The 27,028-nt window shown below is 32.8% G+C and overlaps 1 protein-coding gene across 2 annotated transcripts in view; it reads left to right on the top strand.

Annotated features, from left to right (window-relative positions):
- LOC145662691 (putative fatty acyl-CoA reductase CG5065) overlaps nucleotides 1-25,195 on the top strand; it is a 190,500-nt gene extending 165,305 nt beyond the window's left edge. For both annotated transcript variants that reach the window (XM_081728523.1, XM_081728522.1), the window contains exons 5-9: nucleotides 269-378; nucleotides 5,372-5,564; nucleotides 14,890-15,126; nucleotides 17,502-17,759; nucleotides 23,538-25,195. In XM_081728523.1, coding sequence (XP_081584649.1) covers nucleotides 269-378; nucleotides 5,372-5,564; nucleotides 14,890-15,126; nucleotides 17,502-17,759; nucleotides 23,538-23,625 — 886 coding nt within the window. In that variant the 3' untranslated portion in view covers nucleotides 23,626-25,195. The remainder of the gene's footprint in view (nucleotides 1-268; nucleotides 379-5,371; nucleotides 5,565-14,889; nucleotides 15,127-17,501; nucleotides 17,760-23,537) is intronic.
- Nucleotides 25,196-27,028: the final 1,833 nt, after the last annotated feature.

Genomic DNA, 27,028 nt, shown 5'->3' on the forward strand with positions numbered 1-27,028 from the left:
TTGCGATTAAAGTTTAGACATTATTTGCACACCGTATTTGCTTCATGAAGCACCCAGACTCGATATCAGCGCTTTCATAGCCATGCTGTCGTAAGACTGACCTACATTCAAGCAGTTTAATTTTACACATCAAATACCATTGTTTCATATAATTCATTTACCATCCTATTTTCTGAAGTATATTATCCTAAATAGTAATTTCTATTTATTACTGTGTATCATTACTATTTTTTTTAATTATTTAATTTAATTTCATTTTAATTTACAGGGTAATGGGAGAATGGCCCAATTCGTACGCATTCAGCAAAGCCCTGGCTGAGCAGCTCGTAGATGAGTGCAGTACGAAGTTCCCAACCGCCATAGTCAGACCTTCAATAGGTATGTACAAACAAACAAACAAACAAAAAATAGATTTGAATATTCTAAACCTGTTATAAATTCTGTTGTTAAGATGTGTCATGTAACGTACTTTCTATTTTATTCATTCGTATTTTTTTGTTTTATGTTTCACTATTTTTCTATTGAGGCTGATAAAGATGATAAATACGAATAAATTATGTTGAAATACAGAATTGAGTTCTGTAATTGATTGAATGATAATGTTGAAAGACAGCGGTAATGTGAAGAAAATTGACATGAAAGTATTGTTGTTATATGTTCGAAAATACACCTGATGGTACCTGAAACCGAACGTTAACTCATACTGCAAATATTAGTGTTCGGTTACTGATTGATTCATTGCATATTTCTACTTTACTCTTGCAAAGCAAATGTCTTTACCGAATCAACTTGATTCCAAATTAGAAGGCATGGATGCGCTCGCCTCTGGTACAAGGGATTCCTGATTCGCTTCCCGGTGACGTGAGTTTATGATATACAACATCGTGCTCGTGGATTTTCTCTTGTGTCTTCCATTTCCTCCTCCATACTCATTCCACCAGTTATTCCATATAATTCATTTGTGTTAGTCATCCTCTAGCCTAATGTGCATGCAAAACTTAAAACGTCATTTCATTTCATTTCTTTCTTTCTTTCTTTTCTTCTTTTATTCCAAATTTTCTTAACTTTCAGCTTCCCTTTCGTCTACAAAGATATATCTTGAAGAGGCATAAACATTCCTTTTCCTTTTTGTTAATCCATTGATTGGTACATAATCGGTCAAAAGTTTGCTGGAAATCAAACATATAGAGTCTGTATTACATCATGTAATGTAATGTAATGTAATAGAGTCTGTATTACAGATCATGTAATGATTTAACGTTTAACAGGAAACTTTTGATCTAACTTACAAAGAAAGTGTCATTAATCTGTGCATGAAGCAAACACTTTATAAAATATTTTATACAACTCAATGATAGTTATTCGAATAGCATGCTACTTTCAATGTTATCACACTGAAATTTATTTTTGTAGTTCCTTCGTATGACAATGAAGTAGATCTTAATTTTCTGCTATTCAATTTTACATATTATATTCGTTATTATTTTATTTGAAATCGTTATATGCAGCAAGTCTGACCAGAGAATGTACATTTGTTTATTAAAACTAAAAGTATCTTAGTTTTAATAAATAAGTGTATATACTCTGGTCAGACCTGTTGATTATTCCTTTAGTAAGTTCCAGAATAGTGATGGAGAGCGAGTTACATACACCAAGTTTCTAAAACATATGACTCTCCTTCTATATGAAAAATGGAATGCCTTTCTTTCTTGCGATACACACATGAAATGCTAAGAAGAGGAAATTGCCTTCGCTAACCCTATGCTTCGCGCCTCTGTTGACTGACTAGAACAAATATAAAATATATTATTCATATTACATATCCCCCCCCCCCAAAAAAAAATCTGTTTTGGCTCACTGGAACAGTTTAACACTGATACTTGAGAGTCGTGAGTTTAATTCCAGAATAGATAATGGTGAACAAACACGTATCCATGTGTACCGTCGGATTAATCCTAATTCCTTCCACTTTATTGTCATCTCAACAATTATTTTATCATCATCATTTATTTGTATTTCTCATCGTTTTTTTTAATCTACAGAACATAACAATTCAATATTAACAATAAACGCTTCATGTAATTTCTCATCAATTTTAACATAAATATCAAATTCAATATGCATATATCTTTTGAGCAATTTTCCATCTGAAAGTTCATAATAATCTATTTACATTTGGTTTGTTGATAAACTTATGCTTATATTAATAATTATAACAATTCATCTGCATAAGCACTATGGGCGAAATTGTTGCAGAAACAATTATTAACCATTCTCATTTACCATTTAATCATTAGGTTTCAGTTAATTTTAAATCATCACTGACTTTCTTTCTTCATATTCTTACAGAATTATTTCTATGTGATATGACTTAAGGTGTGGATTAGATACAGTTGTATATCTGTATTTATTCCACACCTATATAACAGGAAACGTGAGTATAAAAATTGTAGACAATAGTTGAACAATAGTACTATTAAAATGTTTATTTAATGTAGAGATTCGTAAGCCTGAAAAAGATGAGGAACGTTTGGAAAGTTTCACTTGTTCTAGTATTAAACATTAAAAAAAAGTCTTACTTCTCAACCAGGCCTGCTTTAACCTTTTCATGCTCAATTGCAATCACATTACTCGCGATTGTGTTCTGTAGGCATAGTGAATTACGGAAATTTGGGATTGTCAAACTTAATAGTCGTGCAACTAGCTCAAAAGACCTCTAACCTTGAAACATTTGTTGTTTTTGAATGTCAAATGTGTACCTTTTTCATGGGTAATTTCTGCGATGAAAAACCAAAATTAAAGTATCACACAGCATATTGATTCAAGTGGTCATGCTTGATATCTAGACATTTATCACACAGTCTGGTAAATTATTGTTCTTGTCATACGCCTAATCCACCAATCGGTTCCAGACATTATGATTGTTTTTAATACCAAATTCTTTCTTCCAAGTTTTTCATTGATTATAGCATGGAAGCATTTGCAAGTTGTTCATGAATTTATCAGGGATGCATTATCTATCTTATTTGATGCACACTACGCAGACAGATTGACTGCTGTTGCTATTTGACATGTAAAGACAGATTGACATGTAATATGTTAATTATAAATTCGCTTTCCTCTATACGTATTCTGTGTCTCAAAGAACACTGCCATATTATTAAATATTTTCTTGATATATTCGAGCGTTTTCTTGAGTTAAGAAATTAAATTACATATTTCACTTTACTTCGGTTTTCTACTTTGTTCATTTTTAACAAACAACGGCTGAGGAAGTGATGCAGGTCATGTAAAGCAAAAGAAACATGTAACTAAGATTTGTTGAGTTTCGAATAACTTCATTCATCTATGTGGATGGCATGTAAAAATTAGGCTTACTATCCGAACGACCCTCGCATAAGAGCTACGAATTTCGTTATCATATTTTCTTAAGAAGTAGCAATATTACAAGTTTTCAATGTTATTAGAATTATTTTTGATCATTTCTATCTCATGTAGAGCTTTCCCTAGGATTGAAAATTTTTCTCTAGATTCTAAAATTGACAAGACTACATTAATTTTATCTTACCACATAGACTCTTTTATAAGATTTTACTCTTGAGTGTATTTTAAAACTTTTTTCTGCTACAGAAGGAATAATTTTCCTCCTAAGCTAACATCAAGTGCATATACTACTTGTCCTCCCATTGACGTACCTATGATCATTACTAAGTTGATTTCTAGGAATTTACTTACATGGATACCTTGAAAAGCATTCATAGGATGATGGAGGAACGTTTCAAAACAAATAGTATTACCAGAATATACAGTATTTGTCTGTATTGTAACTTTGAATTGTAATATTGTTACTAAGATTTGCAATCATTAAAAAAACATTTTCAAAAAATAATAAGAGCATGATTTAAGCATTATTCTCACCTGATGAACGCAAACATGGGCATGAATCAAACTGTTGTCGAATTGTTTGAATTCATTGATCTAATGATATGAATCAAAAGAACAGAAACAACGCGACTCAACGTTCGTGATCATTCACCTATCCACTGTCTCAGTCACTGAGACCGTGTAGTCTACTTGTTCCTCGGAATGTCAGTCGTTTGATTCCTGCCATTGCACTTTCATCTATTTATTGGATTAATCGCATCCGGATTTGTGTTTGTATCTCTACTTGCCTCGGTGTGAATAATGTTTTGAAATATTTTTATGTACTCTGCAGTCAATTCATTTAGTATTCTGTGAAAGACTACATGAAATGTTTACTTTTACTTCATCAGGAAAGAAAAGGAGAAACATAAAAATATATATCCATACTCAGTTCGTATTGAAGAAGCTGAGAGACCACGGACACACTTTTGCTGATACATGTATATTTGCTTCCTGCTGAAATTACTAAATGAATTGTCTATTTTAATTCTATATAAGTGTTAAGACACTACAATTCTATAATACATCCTTTTAGACTTAATTGTATGTTGCTTTTATTTTCTAGATAAGTGCTACCTTCTCTTTGGCAATCCTCATTCAAATATTTGACTGTTTAGCTGACACCTAAGAAAGACGTCAAACGGATAAGTTCGCCACTTCCGCTCCCAGTCTTTTACAAAATTGCATAATAAAGAATCGTGCTAATAAATTACTTGATAAGTAATTGTAACGCACAACATTTTATGTTATAAAATGACCAATGCTTTTAAGTGTTCCTTATTGTTAAGAAATTCCTCATCTGAATTATTGATCTCATAAGCGACTTTCAGATACTTTTCTTGACATTCAACAACACTATTTTAGGAAGTAAGTGGTTATTTTATACATAGTAATTTTACAGATTAAAAAAAAAAAAAGATACGAACATTTTGAAAAATGTGTGGAAATAAGAATATGATTCGTAAGGTGCAATTCCGGGAACTTATTAAATTGAAATATCTTTCATAACGTCAGGAGACTAGAAGTCTCGAAAAACCAGTATGATTCTATTCATATGAAGTTCATATCAACAACAGTTATATTTGTATGCTATTTGGATCTGAAAGTTGGTATGAAATTCCAGTCCAAGAGGTGTAAGGTCCACAGTTTCCCACCACACGAGAGATATATTGGATGATGTGATTTGAAAGAACAAATCATATTTAATAATGTGATCCCACCTCAATAGTTGTGTTAAATATTGAGATGTGCTTTTTAAAAAGAAGGCTAATATTGGCTACTATTTATTGTAGGACATATGCATTTACTTCCAAATATTACACGTTTTGTTCATGTTTGACAATACTACAAATGCATAATAAACGTATAATGGGAAACTACTGACCTTATGCCTCACAGAATATCGTGCTCGTCTTCCATTAATTTTTTTCTTTATTTTTGCCTTCAGTGGTTAGTACGTGGCAAGAACCAGTGGCTGGATGGATCGACAATTTGAATGGCCCAGCCGGTGTGACAGTAGGCAGTGCAGTAGGTCTCATTAGAACTTTCAACTGTGATAGAAACAAAGTCGTTGATATGGTACCTGTGGATATGGCAGGACATGCAATTATAGCTGCTGCGTGGGATACAGCGAACAAAGGGTAAGGTTTTGAAAGTTATTTTAGTTTGGAATACCTGAAAATCACTGACTTTCACCAAAGAAGCAAGCACGATGATCAGTTAGAGTTTTAAAGTATCATTTGACACAGCACGATAGTTCGTTTGACTAGACGAAAGCTCAATGAGCATTCACTGTATATCCATATAGATATATCTAGTAATATTGATCCTGTGGAGATGATACGGCTATGGATATGCCTATTGGACATCTATTAAGCGTATTATACTTCCTATTATTACAATGTTTTCGGTATTTTATTCGTTGTTGAGGATTTTGCCATAGAAATTTGACATCTTGTAGATTTGTAGTTCCACATAGATTTGTGTACCTCAACAAAAGACGCTTTAAACTATTTAAAGTATGTTCGAATTTGTGAAAATATATATATTACTGGATTTAGTGGCATGGAAATAATTATTTCTATACAGCACAAGAACTGTTTAATAATCTATCTTGATATGATTAAATACAGATATTTTTAATGTAGCGAACAATCCTTCCCAAACTAAGAAGATCATATGAAAGCTCTGAGGGTCCTCAAATATTTTCAAATTCAAATTCAAATTCAAATTCAAGTGGCCTTATTAAAGCGGGCAGATTCATCCAAGACTGTTCCTAACACTTAACCTTTGACATCAATGAAAAAACAACAAAAAACAAAGAGTAATAATAACAATAAATATAAGTTTGAAGTAGTGATAAAATAAAATAATCACATCAAAAATGATTCAATGAAAGCCTTTGGGAAATCAAGATGGATATGTGTAAAAAGTTAGTTCGTAAATGTTCATTGGCATAAAACCAATTTGTTGATCCCATTTGGAACTGCACTGTCGGCCATGGTTTCGTGGCTTCAAGGATCTTTGTATTATATATATAATTATGTTACAAAAAATGCAATGAATATTACGATTTTAACCTTTCCCAAAACTTTAAAATCTCCAATATGGATTGCATAGCATACGCTATAAATAATTTATGAACATACTAATGTGTACTTAACGTTAGTGCGTGCAATAGTAATTTTTTGTATTGACTGCTTCATAACTATGATTCTTTTCGGTTACAATTTGAGCTGCTGCAGTGTACTAATGAACTATTACCACAGAGCTTCTCTATGCTATTACGAGTTGTCTTAAAGTAGTAACTGTATTATTAAATCATTAGATTTCGATCACAAAGGATTTTCTTGTTTGTGGATACTAACTCAGAACATGATTCACAAAATACATTAACACAAACAATTAGGAATGTCACAAAAAAAAAAAGCTAAAAAGTAATCTATTGCCCTACAAAATAAATGAGAGCAATAAACATGTGAATACCCATTAATTAACTTTAGATTCAATACATGCCGCTGCTAATTTTCAGCTCATTAAAAAAGCCGCTTAGAAAGCCCTGAGCTTTGACAGTGTCGCAATATTTAATTTGCGAGTTAGAGGGGGAATTCTGTGAAGCTATAAAATATGCATAAATTGGAGTGCGTGAATATGCGTAAATGTATGTTCTCGAGCGGGAAATTTTACAAAGCAGTCACTATGTAATGCACACGATTAAAATAATATAGTTTCGCTTCTCATATATTGCATTTTCATTCGTCATTATTATATATTGTGATCAATCCATTCTACACGTATTTTCCATATATTTCACTTTGTCTCATCATGTAAATGTCATATTGATGGTACCTTCAAATATTGTTAGGTAATTCCTAGCCTATCCTTTTAGAACAGTTTCTTCCATCCTTCTATTGGTAATTTTGTTTTGTAAGCTGTTATAATACTGGCTATTTCTTGAACTTAGGTAATATTTAGGTACTTTAATTTTAAAAAGAAAAACAGCATAGAAAGAAGACTAGCAAATGCCCGTGTGTGTTCCTGTGGGCAATATTTTGCGTTCTTCTTTCCACACCTTTTATGTAGAGTTGACTGGAACTCAAAAGTTTTGCATAAAATTCGAACATTTCGTATAGCCATCTTAGAGAAGTACTTCCACCTACATTTTCTTCAATTCTAGGTCAAATATCTTAAAAAAAAAAAAAAAAAAAATGCTTAAACATGTGTTCAGCGCTAATTAATTCAGATGAAATGTCCAATCACCAAATTGTATGTCTCTCCTCTAAGGACAAATATGAAAAACACTGAAACATATATTTCATTGTTACCAAATTTTATGTCTAATGGTCAGGAGGCTATCCTCTTCTTGAAACATTTCTGTCCAGTTTTTCTACATTAAATCCTCATAAAGATAAAACAACAAAAATGATTAAAGTCCAGAGATAACTTAGTAATCCACATGAACGTTTACTATTTTAATAGACTGTCTTAAGACAGTCATTGACATCGTAACCAAAGCAGATTTATCAACAATCGGTATTTATTAAAGTCTTTTTCAGTAGCTTTTGAAATTACTCTCCTGGTGCCAATTATCATTGGCAAAACTCTAAATTCTTTGGTCCTGTCAGAAACTTCCATAAGACTCCTATATTTGTAAATTTTCTTTCTACTTGCCAAATTCAATTATCTTCGTTCTGAATTCGAACGCTACATCCATACAGGGCCGTGCCGTGGGGGGGGGGGACGAGCGGGGCGACGACCCCGGGCGCCAAAGTAAGGGGGCGAAAAATTAGGAAGAAAAAAGGAAAAATATAGGAAAAATTGCTTGGAATATATGTATGGAGGCGCCGTCGAATACTCTCGCCCCGGGCGCTGATTTTCCACGGCACGGCCTTGCATCCATATACCTTCTAAAATGTGTTTCAGCTACTAGATCCGGTCCTAACTATTCGGTCATCATTCTATTATCCTTTATAACCTTATAGTTCGGTCGCGCACTCTTCTTTCCAATAAGATTCACAATATCATTATAGCGATGAATCCATCTTGCCATATGCATAAAACACTCTCCAATCGCGTATTCTAGGGTCTCATTTTTGTAGCTACACTTTCTACAGATAGCATTAGTTGTCTGCTTGGCTCTAGCTATAGCAACCCTGAGGCCGAACATATTATTTCTAAGTTTCAGAATATCTATAAATTAACTTTCCATCAAGGAGAATTCTATTGAACGTAACTGATTCCTGGGGCCGCGGTGGCTCAGTGGTAAAGCGTTCACCTTTTATGTGCTTGGGATCCCGGTTTGATCCCAGCCCCCGCCAAGTGAACTTTGTGGTGGACAAACACCGCGTGCGTGGGTTTTCTCGGGGTTCTTCCGTTTCCTCCCACTTTCTTCATTCCACCATTTCATCCATTCCTCATCATCACCGTCTCCTTTAGCCTAACCGGCATAACCGTGGGACGTCAAACTCAAAGATTTTTTTTTGTAACTGATCCCTTGAAATACTTAATTCCTTTTCCTTGAAACTCTTGAAGTGACCACTCTCGAAACATCGCATATTTCTGTATGTCAACTTGCATTAACTTTTTCAAGGGTAACTGGACTCATATCCAAGTTTCTTAACCGAATCATTAAGTTTCACCTCTATTGCCAATTTTTTGATGACATTATTGCTATTACTCAATAGTCATAGCCAATTAAGTAACATATGCGTCTGGCTACATTTAATATACATAGAACGGCCAGATCATCATCTCATTTGCTAGATTAGATTACTGCTTTACTTACTTCTAAGACCGTCTAGCTATAAGACGTCGGTAACTAATAAGATAAGAGATTCCGAAATATGGACTCTTATTATAATAATCACGTATCTCTATTGATTACGAGGAAAATTTCATCTTGTAATTCCTAACATTTTCTGTGCTACAGGCGCTTAAAATAATAAGATACGCGTTACAGTGTATTTTGATGTTTGATCTGGCAAAGAAAAAAGAAGGTGGTTAAAAAAGAGGAGACAATTATTATAATAAGAGTCTCCCCTTTTTTTAACCACCCTCTTTTTTCTTTGCCAGATCAAACATCAAAATACACTGTAACGCGTATCTTATTTTAAGCGCCTGTAGCACAGAAAATGTTAGGAATTACAAGATGAAATTTTCCTCGTAATCAATAGAGATACGTGTCAACTCACTATAAAATTTCAATATTCTACATTAACTACAACTAGATGAGAGGAAATATTTAATGAATATCGCACATATATAGAGATTTTGTTATTTCTGGATTATTATTTAGTTATTTTTTCCTTAATGGATATATAATTTTAAATCCAAAGATCCACAAACGCTAATTTCGTAGTCATGAAATATACTACAAAGAAGAACTGAATAAAAGGAAAATTAAAACAGATTTTTGAACCATGTCAAATCACCTTTCACTTATGTTTCTTCTTCCAACGTTGCTTATAAACTGTGATTCATGCTTGACTATTACCCACATTAATGTTAAATTTTTGTGCTATTTTCACTTAACTTCACGTACCATATCTTCTACTTCCAAATAATTACATGAACGCAATTAACTTTTATTTTTGTTTCACTTATGATAACTGTACAACTAATAAAAGAAACAATATTAAGAGCACATAGTTCAGAACTACAACATAATAATTAATTTGTGACAATCAGAGCGAAGCTTCAAATAATAAGTTAAAGGAAAAGTGAATTAAGTTCTTTTCAGGTCAAAAAAATACACGAAATCTTTTTTAAAAAAACAGAGATATTTTGCAAGCTGTGTTGAAGTATCTTATTTAGTACAGTCATCAACGAAAGTACGATAACATATATATAATTTGTATATACTTATTTTTTTTCGATGATGAAAAATTATTTTTGTTTCACAATGGGAAATTAGACCTTCTCTAAATTCATATTTGGTTTCCTCTTACTTCTTTATTTCTTATGATGCCCACATCACATCTACACTTTACATGTAGACAACAGATCCGAATCGTCTATTAATGATCTGTCCGACACATTTTGGTCTATGGCCTGTCCCATACATCTTTCCAAGCGAGACACTGTTATCATCTTTCCTTTTAGCCATTGTTCTTCACAGAATCCCAGAACTACGTGGATCAAGTAATAAAACTACCTTGAAAACACTTAATGTATCAACTAGTATTCGAAAGGTTCTTCAGAGAATAGTAAATAGAAACTGCTACGGTACTCTCTACTTCCCATACTTAATTTCAGAGTAATCATCCGCACAGGACGAAAAATGAATCTATTTTAACATGTTTCGAAACCTAGCCTTACTATAGTCCAAAGACCGCTCATGTACTGGTTTCCTAGTAAATTCAACAGACTTCCATCTACTATAGATCTTTTTGCCCCTGAAAAGATTTTCCAATTTGCATGTGCAGAATTAAGCTATACACATTGCTATGTGAATATTTGTTAAAGTTTCGATTATTCTGTTATTTTTGCTGTTAGTGTTCTTCGGTGTTTCAGTGTAAAATGGTCAATATGTTATATCTAGAATTACACATGTAAAGTATCAACTAGGGCGGCAGTAGCTTAGTGGTAGAGCGCTCACTTCTGGCGCAGGGGGTCCCGGTTTTGATCTAAGCTCCTGCCAAGTGGGCTTTGTGGTAGACAAACACTAGGTTCTCTCAGTATTCTCCCGTTTCCTCCGATTTTCATTATGCCACTGTTATCACCCATCTCACCATCATCCTTCCTCTTAGCCTTGATGAATAATAATGAGACGTTAAACTCAAAAAAGTATATATATGTCGTTTCGAAACAACACCGACAACGTTTTGGGAGGTTATTCCTGATACCAAGATAAAACGAAAAGTATAGACGAACCTGGGTGAACAAATGCTTCCTTTTGATGTTATAGGCTGCCGAAAACATAAAAAAAGTGAACATAAAAGGTCCATAACTCCAAAACTATGATACCTACCGTAGTCGGGTCAAGACTTCGCTTAGGAACTAGTATGCGCCCTATCTAAATATCCATGTTTCAGAACCCTGTAGTACCTCTGCAACAATTTTTATAGATGCAGTATGTATTTCAAATTATATGCCAGTAGCCAAACTCCTTCTTTAAAAAAATGTTTTGGAAGCACTTCAGAATTCTGAAACATAGATATTTGGATAGGGCACGTACTAGTTCCTAAGTGAAGTCTTCACCCGACTACGGTAGGCCCCATAAGTTTTGAGCTATGGAGTTTGAAGTTCATTTTTTTCATGTTTTCGCAACCTATAACTCCGAAAGGAAGCATTTGTCCACCTAGGTTGGTCTATACTTCTTGTCTTGTCTTAGTCTTAGGAATCATCTTCTAAACGTGGGTATTGTTTTCAAATAGCCTGTATATATATTTCTCGTTTTTCTCGAAAAGTATTCAATAGGATTTACATTCATCCATATCAGTCTGAGATCTATCAATTTTTGTGTGTCTCATGTTTGGACATTTTTTTTTTTTTAAATGTTAATCACTAATAAGAATTTTTACAAACATACACAGATACTTTCTAAATGGCTATGAACTACATTATTTTGGCGTCAAGACTATTGCTCTTACCTGTCTACACCAGTGGTTCTAAACCTTTTTTGACTGGTGACACATTTTACTGAACGTCCAGGACACACTTGTTTGATATTTTTATTATAAATCTATTATAATAGTAAAACCAATTAGTTTTTATAATGACTATATAGCACTGAGCATTATTGTTGTTGCTGGAGATGTTAACTGGTACAGTCTGTCTCGATTTTAACTAATTAGTAAATTCTTCACGATTTTTAAATTCTAAAATTTCGCGACACATCTTAGGGGACTTCGTGACACACCAGGGTGTCGCGACACATCGATTTGAGAACCACGTATTGAGAACTTACACATTTTAACTTAAAATAACATTCTAAGAAATGATAGCTCATGAATTAATATAAATAAATATTATTATTTTTAGATATAAAACAAACATGTAGCAAATGAAATAAATAACTTATAGTACATTCACTCATAGTTGTCGGTAATATAATCATGTCTATCAATAATTTCTGTCTGCTTTAATCTTTATATGAACACTGCGAAATGTTTGCTCTCTTTCCTTAATTTCTCAACTAGTCTTGATTTCGTTTTGCGAAAAAAAAAAAGAAAAAGAAAAATTATATCGTACTTCAGGAGCATTAAAAGATGTGTATTTAATTATTCCAGAAATATACTAGAACATTCAACGTTTCTCGAATAACCATAAAAAGACGTATTTGAGAGAGAGAGGCGGATAGAAAGAAATGTACCTCTAACACTTTGCGGTTTCTAATAGGATTAAATAGGAGAACTTTCTAACTGAGTTTCAGGGATTATCTTCCTTCCTTCAGGCATTTACATTTCGTTAATACTTCCTTTTGCTTTTAAGATGTTGCACAGACGTACATAGAGTGGGATTTTTTTTCGTTTTTAATTCATTTTTAAGAACAACCTCTTTAGATAGGAGGAATATAAGAAGAAAACTGTGGATAAATGTGTTGGGATTACAATTGCAAACATAATAATACAAACTGTCAAACGTTTTAGTTGTTTGAATCATAAATTTAAAGAAATAGTAGTAATAATAATAACATTGTAAAGTGAGGAAATACGAGATTTTCAAATTCCTTTTTCTTAACGAGTTAATCTTCTAAGCTCAAAGCCTCTGTCAACATTTCTCTTATGAATACTCCTGTGTAACTTTCACGTATTCCGAAACTTTAACATCTTTTAAAAGGAGTAAATTTGTTTCGAATATTAAGTTGGATGGTATTTGTGATAAAGTACGTAACACATAAATGAATCATTCCAGATTCGATTCACAAGAAAAGCTTCCAAAATACTATAATTCATGAAGAGTTCGAATTGACCAAAAACTTATTAATTGAATGGTGCGTGGTTAGCAAGCGACTCGGTTCAAATAGCTTCATAATTACCTTTTGATTCTGAATGCGAGACTGGATAGTTCGTGAAGCTTAAAGGGTACATAAGCCAACCATTTGTTTGCATGTGCTCACTTAAAAATTACACAGCTTTTGCAAATTCTATGAGATTAAATATCGATATTCTTTGTGTAGAAATTGAATTTCTCCTATCATGTACTTTACTCGGAACATAAATTTAAATATTAGGTGCATAAAATAGAAACACAACTTCTATTTTATAAAACTGATTACTATGTCACATATAAGTACGTTATACCGAAGGAAAAACACCGTTTGAAAGAAACTGTTGGGAGTATTTTGCAGAATATAGCCTGCCTATCTAGTGATTTAGTTTTTAAGCCAGTTGTTGTGATTTCTTTTTTAATTTGTAGAGTTTAGTTTATTTCAAGCACACCAATCCAATTTCTAAGTAAAAAGTTAACAATAACTGTAATGAATGAATCCCGTCTTTGTCGTGGGTTTAAGAAAAATATTATTGTTCCTTCTTGTAACTAGTATTAACTTATCAATTAGATGATAGACAAATAATATATCACAGCTCCGCTCTTAAATATGTTTATTTTGTCGACAGTTTTGGTGAAAATTATAGCCAGAAACTAGACTCGATGTTCTGAAGAATTACATAGTAAAACTGTGTCAAAGTACGAGGGCAGATCAATAAGTAATGCACATTTTTTCGCGCGATATTGTACCGGTCCGGAACGTGTAAATTGAAAGACAAGTACCCTTTAAAGTTAGCACTGTAGTAAGCAGTTGTTCAATCAAATGTACCTCTAGCGGTAGAACATAAATTATTGAACAAAGATGGCGCGTGTGTTATAGTCGTCTACTTATGAAGAGCAAAGAGATGTTCGTTTCATGCGGGCAAAAAGAAAACCTGAGTGACATTCACAATTCAAAAGCCTAATGCTCTTGTGAACTAATATACAGAACAATTGTAACTTGAGCCAGCTTAACTTGAAATTGTTTCCTCTGTCCATAATATTTTGCTTTCGTGTGGGAATCCGTCAAAACCTTCAATGAGTAAAAACGATCATGGAGAGCCAGTTGTACTGCCAAGAATCACATGCGGAACGTCCTCCTTTCCTTTATACATTTACTCCTCTTTCCCTGATGTAGAGGAACAAACGTGGTTTGTTTTACGATAAGATTTCAGTAATTTGAACACTGAGTAGAGTATTTTGATGTTAGTTTATATGAAATTTTTATTTATAAGTAATGTATTTAATATATACTGCATACCACATATGAGTTACGAAATCTAAATTCGTATGACATTTCTGTGACGGAAACCTCTCATTTACGGACAGATAATCTTGTCACATCGATGTCTGTTATTCAGAAGTCTCTCTGTAGTATGCATATGTAGACATATAAACAAGCTTTTAATAATGAGAATTGTTCTCTAAATTAATTAAATTTAGGAACATTACCTTGAGTAAAATTAAAATACTATTAAACTATGTTTTATTTTTCAGGAAGGAGACAACGGTATACAACTTCGTTTCAAGTCCTCAAAATCCTGTGACGTGGAAAGCATACACACATGAGTGTGAAGTGTCAGGACACATGTGTCCACCTATGAGGGCGATCTGGTACTACTGTCTCATTCTCTGTGCCGATAAAAGGATTCACAACCTATTGACTTTACTTCTTCACACGTTGCCTGCTCTCCTCATAGACTTCGTTGCATTGTTAGCTGGTAAGAAGAGAAGGTAAGTTCATAATTTTAACATTTTAGTGTAATAGAATTCATCATTAGTTTAACAGAGTACTTTTTCACTAAACAATTTCAAAAATTCGAAAGTTGTATTTCGTATTTTTACTTTTGTAACCTGTTAATTTGTGAAAAAACAAGAAATAACGACCTGAACGTGTAAGAGGCGTGAAAATCCATTAAGATGTCTAAATTACAAATCTGTCATGTGATACCAGTGGCAGATCTTGAGGAAAGTCACATTGGTAAAATTTACGATTTTTATCGCTACTAAGAGAAAAAAAAACTTATCTAATGTCTAATCTTCTAATGTCTTTCTTCTTGTAAACAAGTACGAGGAGTAATCAGAAAGTAAGTTTACGAAGCCTACAGTGAGCCGTGTATGTATTATTCCATATTCTACAACCAATAGAGCCAACAGATAGTACATACATTAGGTTATTTTTCAACATAGTCTCCATTCGGTTGAGGCACTTATCGCATAGAGGGATGAGTTTGAAGATTCCCTCATAATAAACTCCTGTGGTTGCGTGTTCAGCCACATTGTGACGAAATGTTTCACCCCCTTGTCTGAAGCGAAGCGACGGCCTCCTAGGTGCTCCTTCAAGGGTGCGAATAGGTAAAAGTCCCTTGGAGAGAGGTCCATAGTCGATGAGTCCCAGCGAAGCTGCTTCAACAGCATGGTGGTCTTTTGGGCTATATGCTGGCACGCATTACCGTGAAGCAAGATGAAGCTCTCGGTGAGAAGTCTTGACGAGATATTACAGTCTCTCCGTAAACATCTACCAGCTACCAGTGAGTTACAGCCGCGGTTACATGTTTCGCCCACAGAAATCGAATAACTGAACGGATTTCTTCGCGAAATCATTTTCCAAATGAGTCGCTATTTGTGTTTATCTACAACTAGAGCCATAGGTGGTAGCTGGTTGAAATTCTGCACTGTTGCCAACTCTATGTATTACAATTACCACAAACTCTTCATTCTTCTATAACATACGAAATTCCAGAAATATCGGCCTTATAACCTTAGTTTCTGATCCTTCCTCGTATTAGGATATTAGTTAAGTTTTCTTCCCTTAGCTTGTAGCGATAAAAATTTAAGTTTTACAAAATCTGATTTTCCTCATGAGCCGAGACTGTTGCTCTTTCATGCATATTATCTTATTCATGATCTACCCTACGCTTCCCTTCATTCTTTTGAATTTTATTAAAGAATAACTTACCAACAGAGACTACAAAATGGTACAAATGACCTTATAACTATTTGTAGATTTCTTGTTTTAGACAACAGAAAAATATAGGAGAACATTTTATGAAATCATTATTATCGTTTCTGTTATTGTATGAAAGATCTTAAAAGTAAATGTTTATATACTAACATCTTGAGAGTACTAAATAGTTCATTTGCGAAAATACTTCTATCTATAAAATTATTGAATATTTACCAAAAATAACAAACATAGTGAAAATCCTTTATATTATTTCATGAAGTGGAAGTTGTCCATTTGACTTAATAGACTCTATTTTTACGTGAATGACATTTAAACACATTCCAATACATTATTTATTGTTATTAAGTTCTATCTATCTTAGTATTATTGTTACTAAGTTCTATCTATCTTAGTATTATTAGTCTACTTAAGTCAAAAAGATAAAATAATGCCATTTTCACGATACATTAACCTCCCAGAATTGCCTGAGATTTTAGTTCTACGAGCAACTTGAATCAAAGTCAAAAGTATAAAATGATACTATTTTCACTTAAACTAACCTTTCAGGATAATATAGGATTAGCAGCGTGATTTCAGGTTTTGCTTTACGGGTGGAGGGTAGAGGGGTGCTTTAAGGGAGGACTGTCCAATATAAATAATTTCACGTTTTCTTTTGTTGTTGTTATTATTATTGGTATATTATTATCCTATTGACTAAACTTATATAAATTTGAAACTCATGTGGTAGAAATAATTGGCCAAATGATGCTTCTGTTCGGGATTTAATTTTATACAACCTAATAGGATTATTTAAAGCAAAATTAAAATGACAAAATTATATTATTTTCAACGTAAGCTAGTCTTTCAGGGTCACGTAGGATTTAAAAGGAAAGAACTAACTTTACACTCTGTGTAAGAGAAAGGATATATAAAATCATTGATTAAATGGGGAAAGATAAGTATCTCAAAAAAAAATTTCTATCCATAAGATGTTTATTCAGAACAAAGGACATTGCTACATAGTAATTTTCACTCAGTATTATGTCTATTACGTCATTTGTGTTATTTTCTACAACCAGAAAAACAAATATATAATCAATCAATTGAGACTATAATTTGAATAAATAATTAATTTGCTATTCTTTCATTTTCTCTTATTTAGGATGTTGAAGCTTTACAATAAAATCGACACATTTGCAGACTTGGCTTCCTATTTCGCCACCAGACAGTGGACCTTCTCGAATAAAAATACAATTCAACTTATGTGCAAGTTGTCGCCAGAAGACAGGAAGATCTTCCGATTCGATGTCAGGGATTTGACGTGGACAAAATACATAAAATCTTACATGATGGGACTGAGGTTATATTTGTTGAAAGAAGATCCAGCCACTATTCCTGCAGCAAAAAGGAAAAATACAATGTAGGTAGAAATGTTATCATCATTATTTTAGCTTTAGCATTGTATCGGATTCATGTTGGTTGATGTACCCTTAAAGCTAATCAGTAGGAAATACAGACATATAGGCTTACACATATCCTAAAAGTATATCGTATACTTTATTGATCAATTAGGCAACAATTAAGTTGACATATGTAGGATTATGAAACACTATTTTATAGCTCAAAGTTTCTGTTTTCAGATAGGAAGATTATAGACATTCAATGTGTATGGTGTAGTTAACGATTTCACTAAAGTTTGTCAACAATATTAACTTCTTGATTGACATTTTACTACAAAGAGACTGTAAATAAAATTTTGGTGTTAGAAATACTTATGACTTTAATATTTTAATAATCAATTATTATTTCGTTGTACTTTCAAAAATTCATCCACAGATCAAGGCCATATCCTGAAATATGTTTCGGAATTGAAATGCTCTTCTTTTTCTTCTTAAAAAAAAAAAAAAAAAAACCTTTCAGAGGGACTTTTGAAGACAGCATTCCATTTTGTCTAGTGTAAAATTGACAATTTCAAATGGATATTCTGCCCACAATATCTTCCCTTCTCTCGTAGTTCCAATTCAATAGCTCCGCCGAACAACGTTGCAAGCGACAATTTCTGTCATATTGAGATTTTAACAGAACAACGGTACTGTAGTAGAAGTTCCAATTCTATGTAACATCATTTGACATAAAGGCATAGTTTGAAACTGAAAAAGTAAATTTAAAGTCTATATATAATCAACACATAGTTTTTTTCGATTTCTGTAAACTTGGATTGTTGTCACTTGCAACGTTATTCGGCGGAGCCATTCATTTCAAATGAATTTTCCCAAGTGACTTCTGGCTCATTCTGTATATTTTAAATCTCGCTGTTTCTTCGTGAATTGTAGCACCGATACCAGATAATAACGACACCAACTTTTTTCTACTCGAGGGGGAGGGGGCGGAGTGACAGATATTTTTTCTGGAGATTTTTTTTTTTTTTACCGAAGAGGATAATTATACGTATATTATTTGACCTACATTAAAATACAATTTATTCTGGGAGCAAACTTAGCCACCAGAGGCGCTTGTTCTCCTGCCCCTGTGGCGTCGTTACTGGTAGCAGGGGGTTTTAGTTTTAGTTTATATTTTATGTTAGGAAAGTTTTGAACAACTCCTCAACACTACTGAATATACACTACATTCTGCGTGCTTCGATCTGACGGAAACATTCATTGTGACCTTGCTATGCTATTTCCTTATTAAGTCAATGTTGTTTCATTGAGATATTTACTTGTTCAGTTACTCGCATACAGACACGCTCAGAATACAAATGTTATCATTACGCATTCTTCAAAGTGATTTTAGAAATTGAAGTATCGTAGCAAGATCCTAATTTTGGAGGAAAGAATTCGGCTAAATGAAATTAGATAAACATCGCATGCTAAAATAAACCATGGAATAGAGTGATTCGGAAAAATAGGAACGCGGAAGGACTTTCCTTTTTTTCCTTTTCTTTTTATCCTTAAAAAGGGTCCTTTATAGCTACCAAATTTTTACATATATCGTTGCATACTGCAATGGGCATCAAGACCTCAAAAACCGCAAATATATTCATGCATGGATAGTTGTAATTTTCGAGAGTTATTAACTGCGAATTGGTGTAAGTACTCGTAGTATTATTATTGAAGGATCTCAACTGTAACCATTCAAATGTTCATTGAAACGAATTACACTATGTGGTGAATCAACGTGACTGGAAGCGTTCAAAATGTGGATATAAAGAAGAATAGAGGAAGTTTGGTAGAATAAAAAGTCAATAAGGAAGTTTTAGTAAAAACGAGGAAAGAAAATTAAGCTCTTAGACAAATATTAGATAAGAAGAAGAAATGGAATTTGTTGCGTTATTTTAAAAAATAACAAACGCAGTGGTAGCTCTTCAGGAAAGTCACATATATAAAAATCAAAACATATATAAAAATCAAAATCGTATGGCTACAAGTGGCGGGAACAAAGCTTCACATAGCTGCAGAAAACTGCATATAATAATTAGAACCTCAGGTAAGCTTTCTTCGCTGTAGGGATAAGTTATGTTTTAGCGACTTCCTCAAGTGCCGCCACTAGATAGAAGATATGAGAAGGGTAAGAACAACACTGCAATTGCCCTACTGTATTGAAGAGGGTAATTCTTGAAAAGGCCAGCGGAGGACTGTTTGAATTTAAAGTTAAATTTGCGAGAAGTGAAATGTCAGTGACACAAGAACATTAACTTTTTTCGCAAGTCAATTATCAACTTCAATTAACAGTTGAAAATGATTAATCTAGTGTACCTACAAAATGCAGATTATGTGATGCATGTACAGTACATGTTTACACTATACTCAATCTACATATTATCACTTTTCTAGGAAATCACATTTTTTTTATATCTATATATAAATACCGTTGCCCAAAGATTTGATTTAGAGGAATTTATTAGATAGAACTTTATACTTGCTCCCTGTGAATTTTGAAATCACTCTAGAACTTCAACGCCGAATGCGCCTATTGTGAAGTGTCTTTAAAAGAACTTAAACAATCTATGTCCATATAAAGATAATACGCTACCATATTAATGCTTACAGCATAATTATTTAAGTTGACATTTTATCTATTTAGTTCTGGTTAAAATATTTCTTTCTGATGTTTAGATTCACACAATATACATAGTGTGTGAATCATTTGTTTAGCCTGCTGACGTGAATGAATCTCTATAGCTTTCTTTCAAATTGTGTTACGTAACCTTTAGTGAAGTCAACTGCATCTTCAGATTAATTCCAAAGCCAACGTTTTCTTCACCATCAACGTGTAACCAATGCAGTGCAGTCTAATTTAAAAATCTTTAATCGCTACATAAGTGTAACAATCTGTAGCCTTAGTTTCCATAGTAACTATTCAGATTTTTATCATGCTTTAGTGGATATATTAGACGGATTTCACAGTGTGACGTGAGTAAAAGAAGTGCAATTGGCAATCGGTTAACAATGTTATTAACTAGATGTAAACATCCGTTTGTTGCTAATCTTCATTACATTTGATAACATTTATTGATTATATGAAACATGTTTTAGACTTGGCAAAATTTTTATTACTGAAGGAAAGAAGATAACAGGGAGTGTGTCTGAAAGAGTAATAAACCTTGACAATCAGATGAAGGCCAAGAGACTAGAATGTTGCAATTATTCTTCTTTTTCTACATTTTTTCACCAGATAAGGACTTGTGAAATAAGTAAGAGTATCGATTTGCAACAGTAATTCTCTCATTTATTTTTTCTTTGAATTATACAGCTAGTGTAATGGAGGGCCTCATTCTTTTGTCTACTGATATCAAATCCAAGCAATAAAAATAGTTCTAGAGCCTCAAATGAAATAAATGCAGCACTTAGTGAAAATAAATAATAATAATAATAATAAAAATCTTTTACGAAAGTTAATCTGAAACAGTTCTTTAAAGTTAAGAAGAGTTCTAACTCTTATCCCTATTCGATTTAACTTTAAGTGATAAGTCCCATTGGAAAGCCAAAAAGAAATCATATTTCCTGAAATTCGAGTAATTTATATTATTATTGTTCACTATAGATATTTTGCCTTTGTTAGCAGTTTGCTTGCTGTAAACTGAAAAAAAAAAAAAAAAAAAAAAGCTTTCATGCACCATGGTCTCCAGCTAACTTCATCGCCTTAACATAGCAAGTGCCTTTCAACTATTTTAATACTGCATATCAACTATACTCTCTTTTGCACTACACTTTCCCTCTTTTCCTGCCACTGTACTTTCTATCATGATACCGTTTCTTCTTACACGTTAGACAATGTTCCAACCATTTCTCTTCGTTTTTTTCAATTACATCTAAAATAGTTCTTTTTTTTTCTCTGCAATTTCTAACACATCCTCGTTTGCTTCCCGTTCGAGCCAGCTAAGTCTTTCTGTTCCTCACATCCGCATTCCGAAAGGTCCCAGTCTTGTTTCATCGCTTTCAGGGAGATTATAATTGTTGCGTTCAGAGCACAGGCCGAGATTGTCTCAGTTTGTTATCACACTACGTCCTACATTCTTTGAACTGTCGCATCCACGAACGCATATTAGACACATCCATGACACCATCATCACGTCTCGCTCAACTGGCGATGAATTTCAGGCGGTGTCACACCACTCAAGTGGAGAAAACGACGAGTATTGTATCAAAAGCAGTCATCACTCTCATCGCTGCAGCTAGAGTTTTATGTGCCGTACGGTGTTACCAACTCTGTTACGCATTGGCAACGAGCACTCGCCTATTTTAAAACAAAAGCACGTTTCTATCTGATACCAGTCCTGAAGGGAAAAATGGAGATGTTATAACTTAAATTCACCTCGCACTAAGTGTGGTATTGTGAATTCTCTTCTTACATCTAGATTTGAAATATGTAAAAAGCTGACGTAGTGCCATTTGAAAAAGTACATCTTTATGTTGAGTTAGCAATATTGTTAATCTAATTGTATTGCAGAGTATGTTAGACAATTTCTTCCTGTAGATATTAGTAGATATTAGCATGGTACGAAATTTCAGTGTTTTGTATGTATTAGATTAAAAGTTGCAAGAACATATAGAGAAAAATTGTGTCACATTATGTATTTGCGCAAAATTTCAAGTTAGTGTTGAATTATTATTGACCTGAATCTTTAACATATATCGATGTATAACACATTAGAGATATGTTTATTGCAAAAATCGGGTGCTTCAATTTTCAAATAGCTCTAGCTAGGAAATAGTCTTTGCAGACCACTGTTGATACGTATTATTTTTATTTTTATGTGAGTATTATGTATAATCAATGTTCGAAGTGAAGAAAAAGCAGAGGCAATATGTTTTTATTATGATTTTGATTCGACATACCTGCTATCTAAATGCTGAAATACAGTGAAAGTATGTTGCCTAAAAGATTGCATTTCTATTCACATAAGACTAAAAACCACTGAAGAGCTTCTGTTTAGTTATCAGGGGGGAAGGCATGGAGAAACTTTGATCCCTAGCCAACAACTTTCTAAAATAAATAAATAAATAAATAAAATTAAATTAAAAATATATCCTCTTATGTTGTGTTATTCGGTAATTATACACTAAAATGCTCAAAAATCGAGTTTTTATATTAAAAATTTCCTGTGGAAAAGGTCCCGGATCCCCACTCGACTGAGGGGTATTCCTAATCCTCGGAAGAATCGCTCCCACAGCAGACAATCCCTAAATCACGGCATTTATATGCATTAAGGCAAGAAGACACATACATACATAAGAAAGACACAATTCAATATGGCACATCAAAATATAAACTACGTGAACTTCTTTGCAGACACCTCATTTTAAAAACAAAAAGTATGAAAAGGTAAGAAAATGTCGGTGTTGTCAGCTTAGAAATTATTTCTACGTAAGAAATAAACTCTTTTTACGTACAAAGCAAAGTGTATATATATACGTACACACGTGAGAATCACAATAAATGACGTGAGAATTTATACACGTCATATACTGTGTATAAATTGGAATTATTAAAGACATTTAGCACCTCCTCTCCCGTGACGGTATGTCTTGATCACTGAAAAAACAGAAGTATGCCTTCACTAATGAAAAACCAGAAGTGGTATGGCATACCACCGCATACCATCTCACTTCAACCACTGTGTATAATCTTAGCTCTATTAATCTATGAATACTAAATATGCACTAAAATAATTATTGTGTATTTTATTTCATTTCAGGTTATATTGTTTGCATAGAGCGCTGCAATTAGGTTGTTTAGTTCTTCTGTATGGACTGATAGCGAGAATCGTGGGCGTCATAGTATAGTGACTACCAAGTATTCTAAGTTATGAACAAAAGTAACATCAATTATTTCCTTCCATATTTTATGGTGAACAAATGAACGTACAAATGAAGTGAAGTGCGAGGATTGAACGATTACCAACATTGAATATGTTGGGTTTCTTATCATCCTATTCCGCTGTTTCTCTTGAAGACAAGACAGTTTCTTTTTGTTGGCCTAGTACAACAGATGCATGAATGACAAAAATATGAGTAGGACGTCTTCCAGACTTTTTGATGTTTTTACTCTGAAGTGCATAAAGAAAATAGTTATATCATTTAAGAGGTCAGTTATTATGTGAATTAATATTATATTTGTGCCATTATATAGCTAGTTTACTCAATATATATTTCAAAATATCTGGAACAAATAACCTTACGTACTAAGCAAAAGCAATTTAGGCAATTGGAGTATATATGTGGTTTTCATTTTTTTTAAATATCTCTTATGAAGGTATAAAGATAGTAACAGAATGTTGATAGTCACAAGTCATAATGTATTTACTCCCTTATATAACATTCTATATTTAAAAAAAAACATTCTGGAATTAGTGTAGTTTTGCTTTTTTTTCCACAATTTCATGTTCGATGACTTGATATACTATTTAATAATAGGCAATCAACGGCAAATGTATTTTACGTATGTAGCACTCTATATATTTCATTTCAAATTCTTATAAACTCAAAGTGTTACATGATAGAGTATTTAATTAGTATAGTTCCTAGCTGTCAGAAGGTTGAAAAGCCCCAGAAAACATCATATATTAAAAAAAATGTCACAATAGACATTTTGGGGTCTAGATAAACACTGTAGATAAATATATTATTATATTTTGTTACCTGAAGAAACACTTAGATCAGCACCGTTTCCGTTAGCCTAAAGAGCATAAACGCGGGACGTGAAACTGAAAGGTTTCATTTTATCTGCTTTGGTCAGTATGTTTCTATAACTTAGACAATGTATAAATTCATTATAAAGCACTGCGTGTCAATGAATTATTTGATTAAAGACTTTACAGAATGTTTGCAACGAACTGTTTTTTGTAATACAGATTGATGGTAATAAATCATAAAAGATATTTAGAATTTATCCTGTATCTAGGTAGTGCATGTCGAATTTTCAATGCAAGTTATATACATTGTGAACAGTAAATATGAAAATGGCTTCGGGATTCGTCTTTTTGTGTATTAACAGACAAAAATCTCAAATGTTATTTTTGTGCTTTCGAGGATGTTTGTTTTACACTCATTTGGTTGCTATGATGTTTGTAATTTATTTAATTTATAGAATAAGAGAACATTTTAGTTTTTAATGTAGTGAGAGAGAAAGTACGTAAAGAATCAGTTTATATCTTGTTGAATATGTTCTGGAAAGTATTTCTAAAGCTGCAGTGTGAATATGTGTATGTATTGTCTATGTTTTAATTAACAAATAATAATGTATTTTGTGACAGATCAATTTTATTCTTACTTTGCAGACAAAATTCTTGTATCATGAGTTGATTTCTAGAATTGTAAATATATTAAATAAATAAATACACTAAATTGTGATAGATACTGAGTCTCAGAAATTATTTTTGAAAACCATCTTAAATTTATCGAAGTCAATGAAGTAAGTTTTATTATAAAAGTTTAAAAACTTTGGTATGCGAATCCCTCATTTTATGACCTAAGTGAACATTCTAAGTAACCAAATGTAACAATTAATAGAGAGAAGAAAAATATAAGTTAAATGGTGGGGGTTTCTTTAATTACCAACGAAAAGTAAACACAGAGCCTGTCTGAACCTATTTCAAAGTGTGAGCACTTACATCATCCTTATAATCTAATATATCTAACATAGTGATTTCCACCCTAGGATCATGAAAAGCAAGCAAGGGAGGCTGCAAGCTATGACATGTGGCAAACAGAAATAAAATGTGAAATAATGAATAAAACATGAGCATTTACACTTTAACTTGATCAAACTTCAAAACGCTACATGTTTGATATTTTGTCTTTTCTATTCCTAGTCAAGATTTCTACTTTATTAAAAAGTAAATAATTATGCAAATTACATTTTTTTCTTCAAAATTATGAAAAATGAATAGAAAATACTATTTCAGTTATAAGATGGGGTTCAAAAACTTATCAAGTCAGGGCAAAGGAAAAACTCAGTGTGATAGTTGACATTGTTTTTCCTTCACATGTTTCTTGATATTCGGTGATAAATTCGACAAATTCACACATAACATCACTATCCACTTCCAAACGGTTGTAATACTTTGATTTTATTGTGGTCAACATAGAAAATTCTGATTCACAGAGGTAAGTTGTTTTTGTTATTCTTGGGTAAATAGACAGGAAGCAAGTTAAAAGTTCTTCCGAAGATGTTGATTGAAACGGATTCAATTCAATTACTTCCACCTGAATTTCATGTGGTACAAACTCGTGAGAATATTATTATTATTATTATTATTATTATTATTATTATTATTATTATTATTATTATTATTATTATTATTATTATTATTATTATTATTATTATTATTATTATTATTATTATTGAAAATATGAGAAATCAAACTGTACCTGAAGTCGCAGAAAGGGTCAGCCGAAAACCACGTATGACCAACGAGCAAAATTGAAGAGGGAGGGGGACGTGAAGCTTGCAAGGTTTATGAACGGGAGCGCCAGAGAAACAAGGTTGGGAACTACTGATCTAACAGATGTATCTACCAGATAACTTAATAAGGAATATACTGTAATGGTATAGCGGAAGTTTTTTGTCTCAGCGGTAACACAGTGGATCGGACAGTGTAACACTGTAAGTTTCATGATCCGATTGCTATGACATGATTATTAGTCGAGTTGATTTTAGTAATGTTGCGCTTCACGTCCTTATACGTCCTAGTACTACAACATCGAAGTTATGAAGGACAAGATCAACTATAGAGCCACAGCTCAGATATGTGTCCAGGGAGATGTGCTCCCAGCAGGGTTTGAACGTACGACTACCTGCACCACAAGCCAGCGCACTAATTACGAATTTATGGGACAGCTTATTAGTAGAGTTCTGAACTAACTTTAAAAATATTAGGAACATTCATTTTTCAAAGCACAACCACCAGTAAAACTGAGGGAAAGTTTGAAGACTTCGATTTTCTTGAGTTATGTGATAAATAATATTATTTTAACAGTAGACTCATATTTTTATTTTATTACCTGAAGAATCACTTTGGACAAAATGTAAATACTGCAAGGACTACTTATTTAATGCATATTTTATAAAATAACTAGCTGAAATGACCGTTCTTCCCAAAAGGAAAATAGGTTATGGAAAAAATGAACCTCTTTCTCCCACTTACCGTAATATTTAAATAACAAGAAGTGAGTTTCATTCCATAGT

The sequence above is a fragment of the Thermobia domestica genome, chromosome 10 (assembly GCF_964235325.1).
Source record: "Thermobia domestica chromosome 10, izTheDome1.hap1.1, whole genome shotgun sequence".
In the NCBI taxonomy this organism is placed as follows: Eukaryota; Metazoa; Arthropoda; class Insecta; order Zygentoma; family Lepismatidae; genus Thermobia; species Thermobia domestica.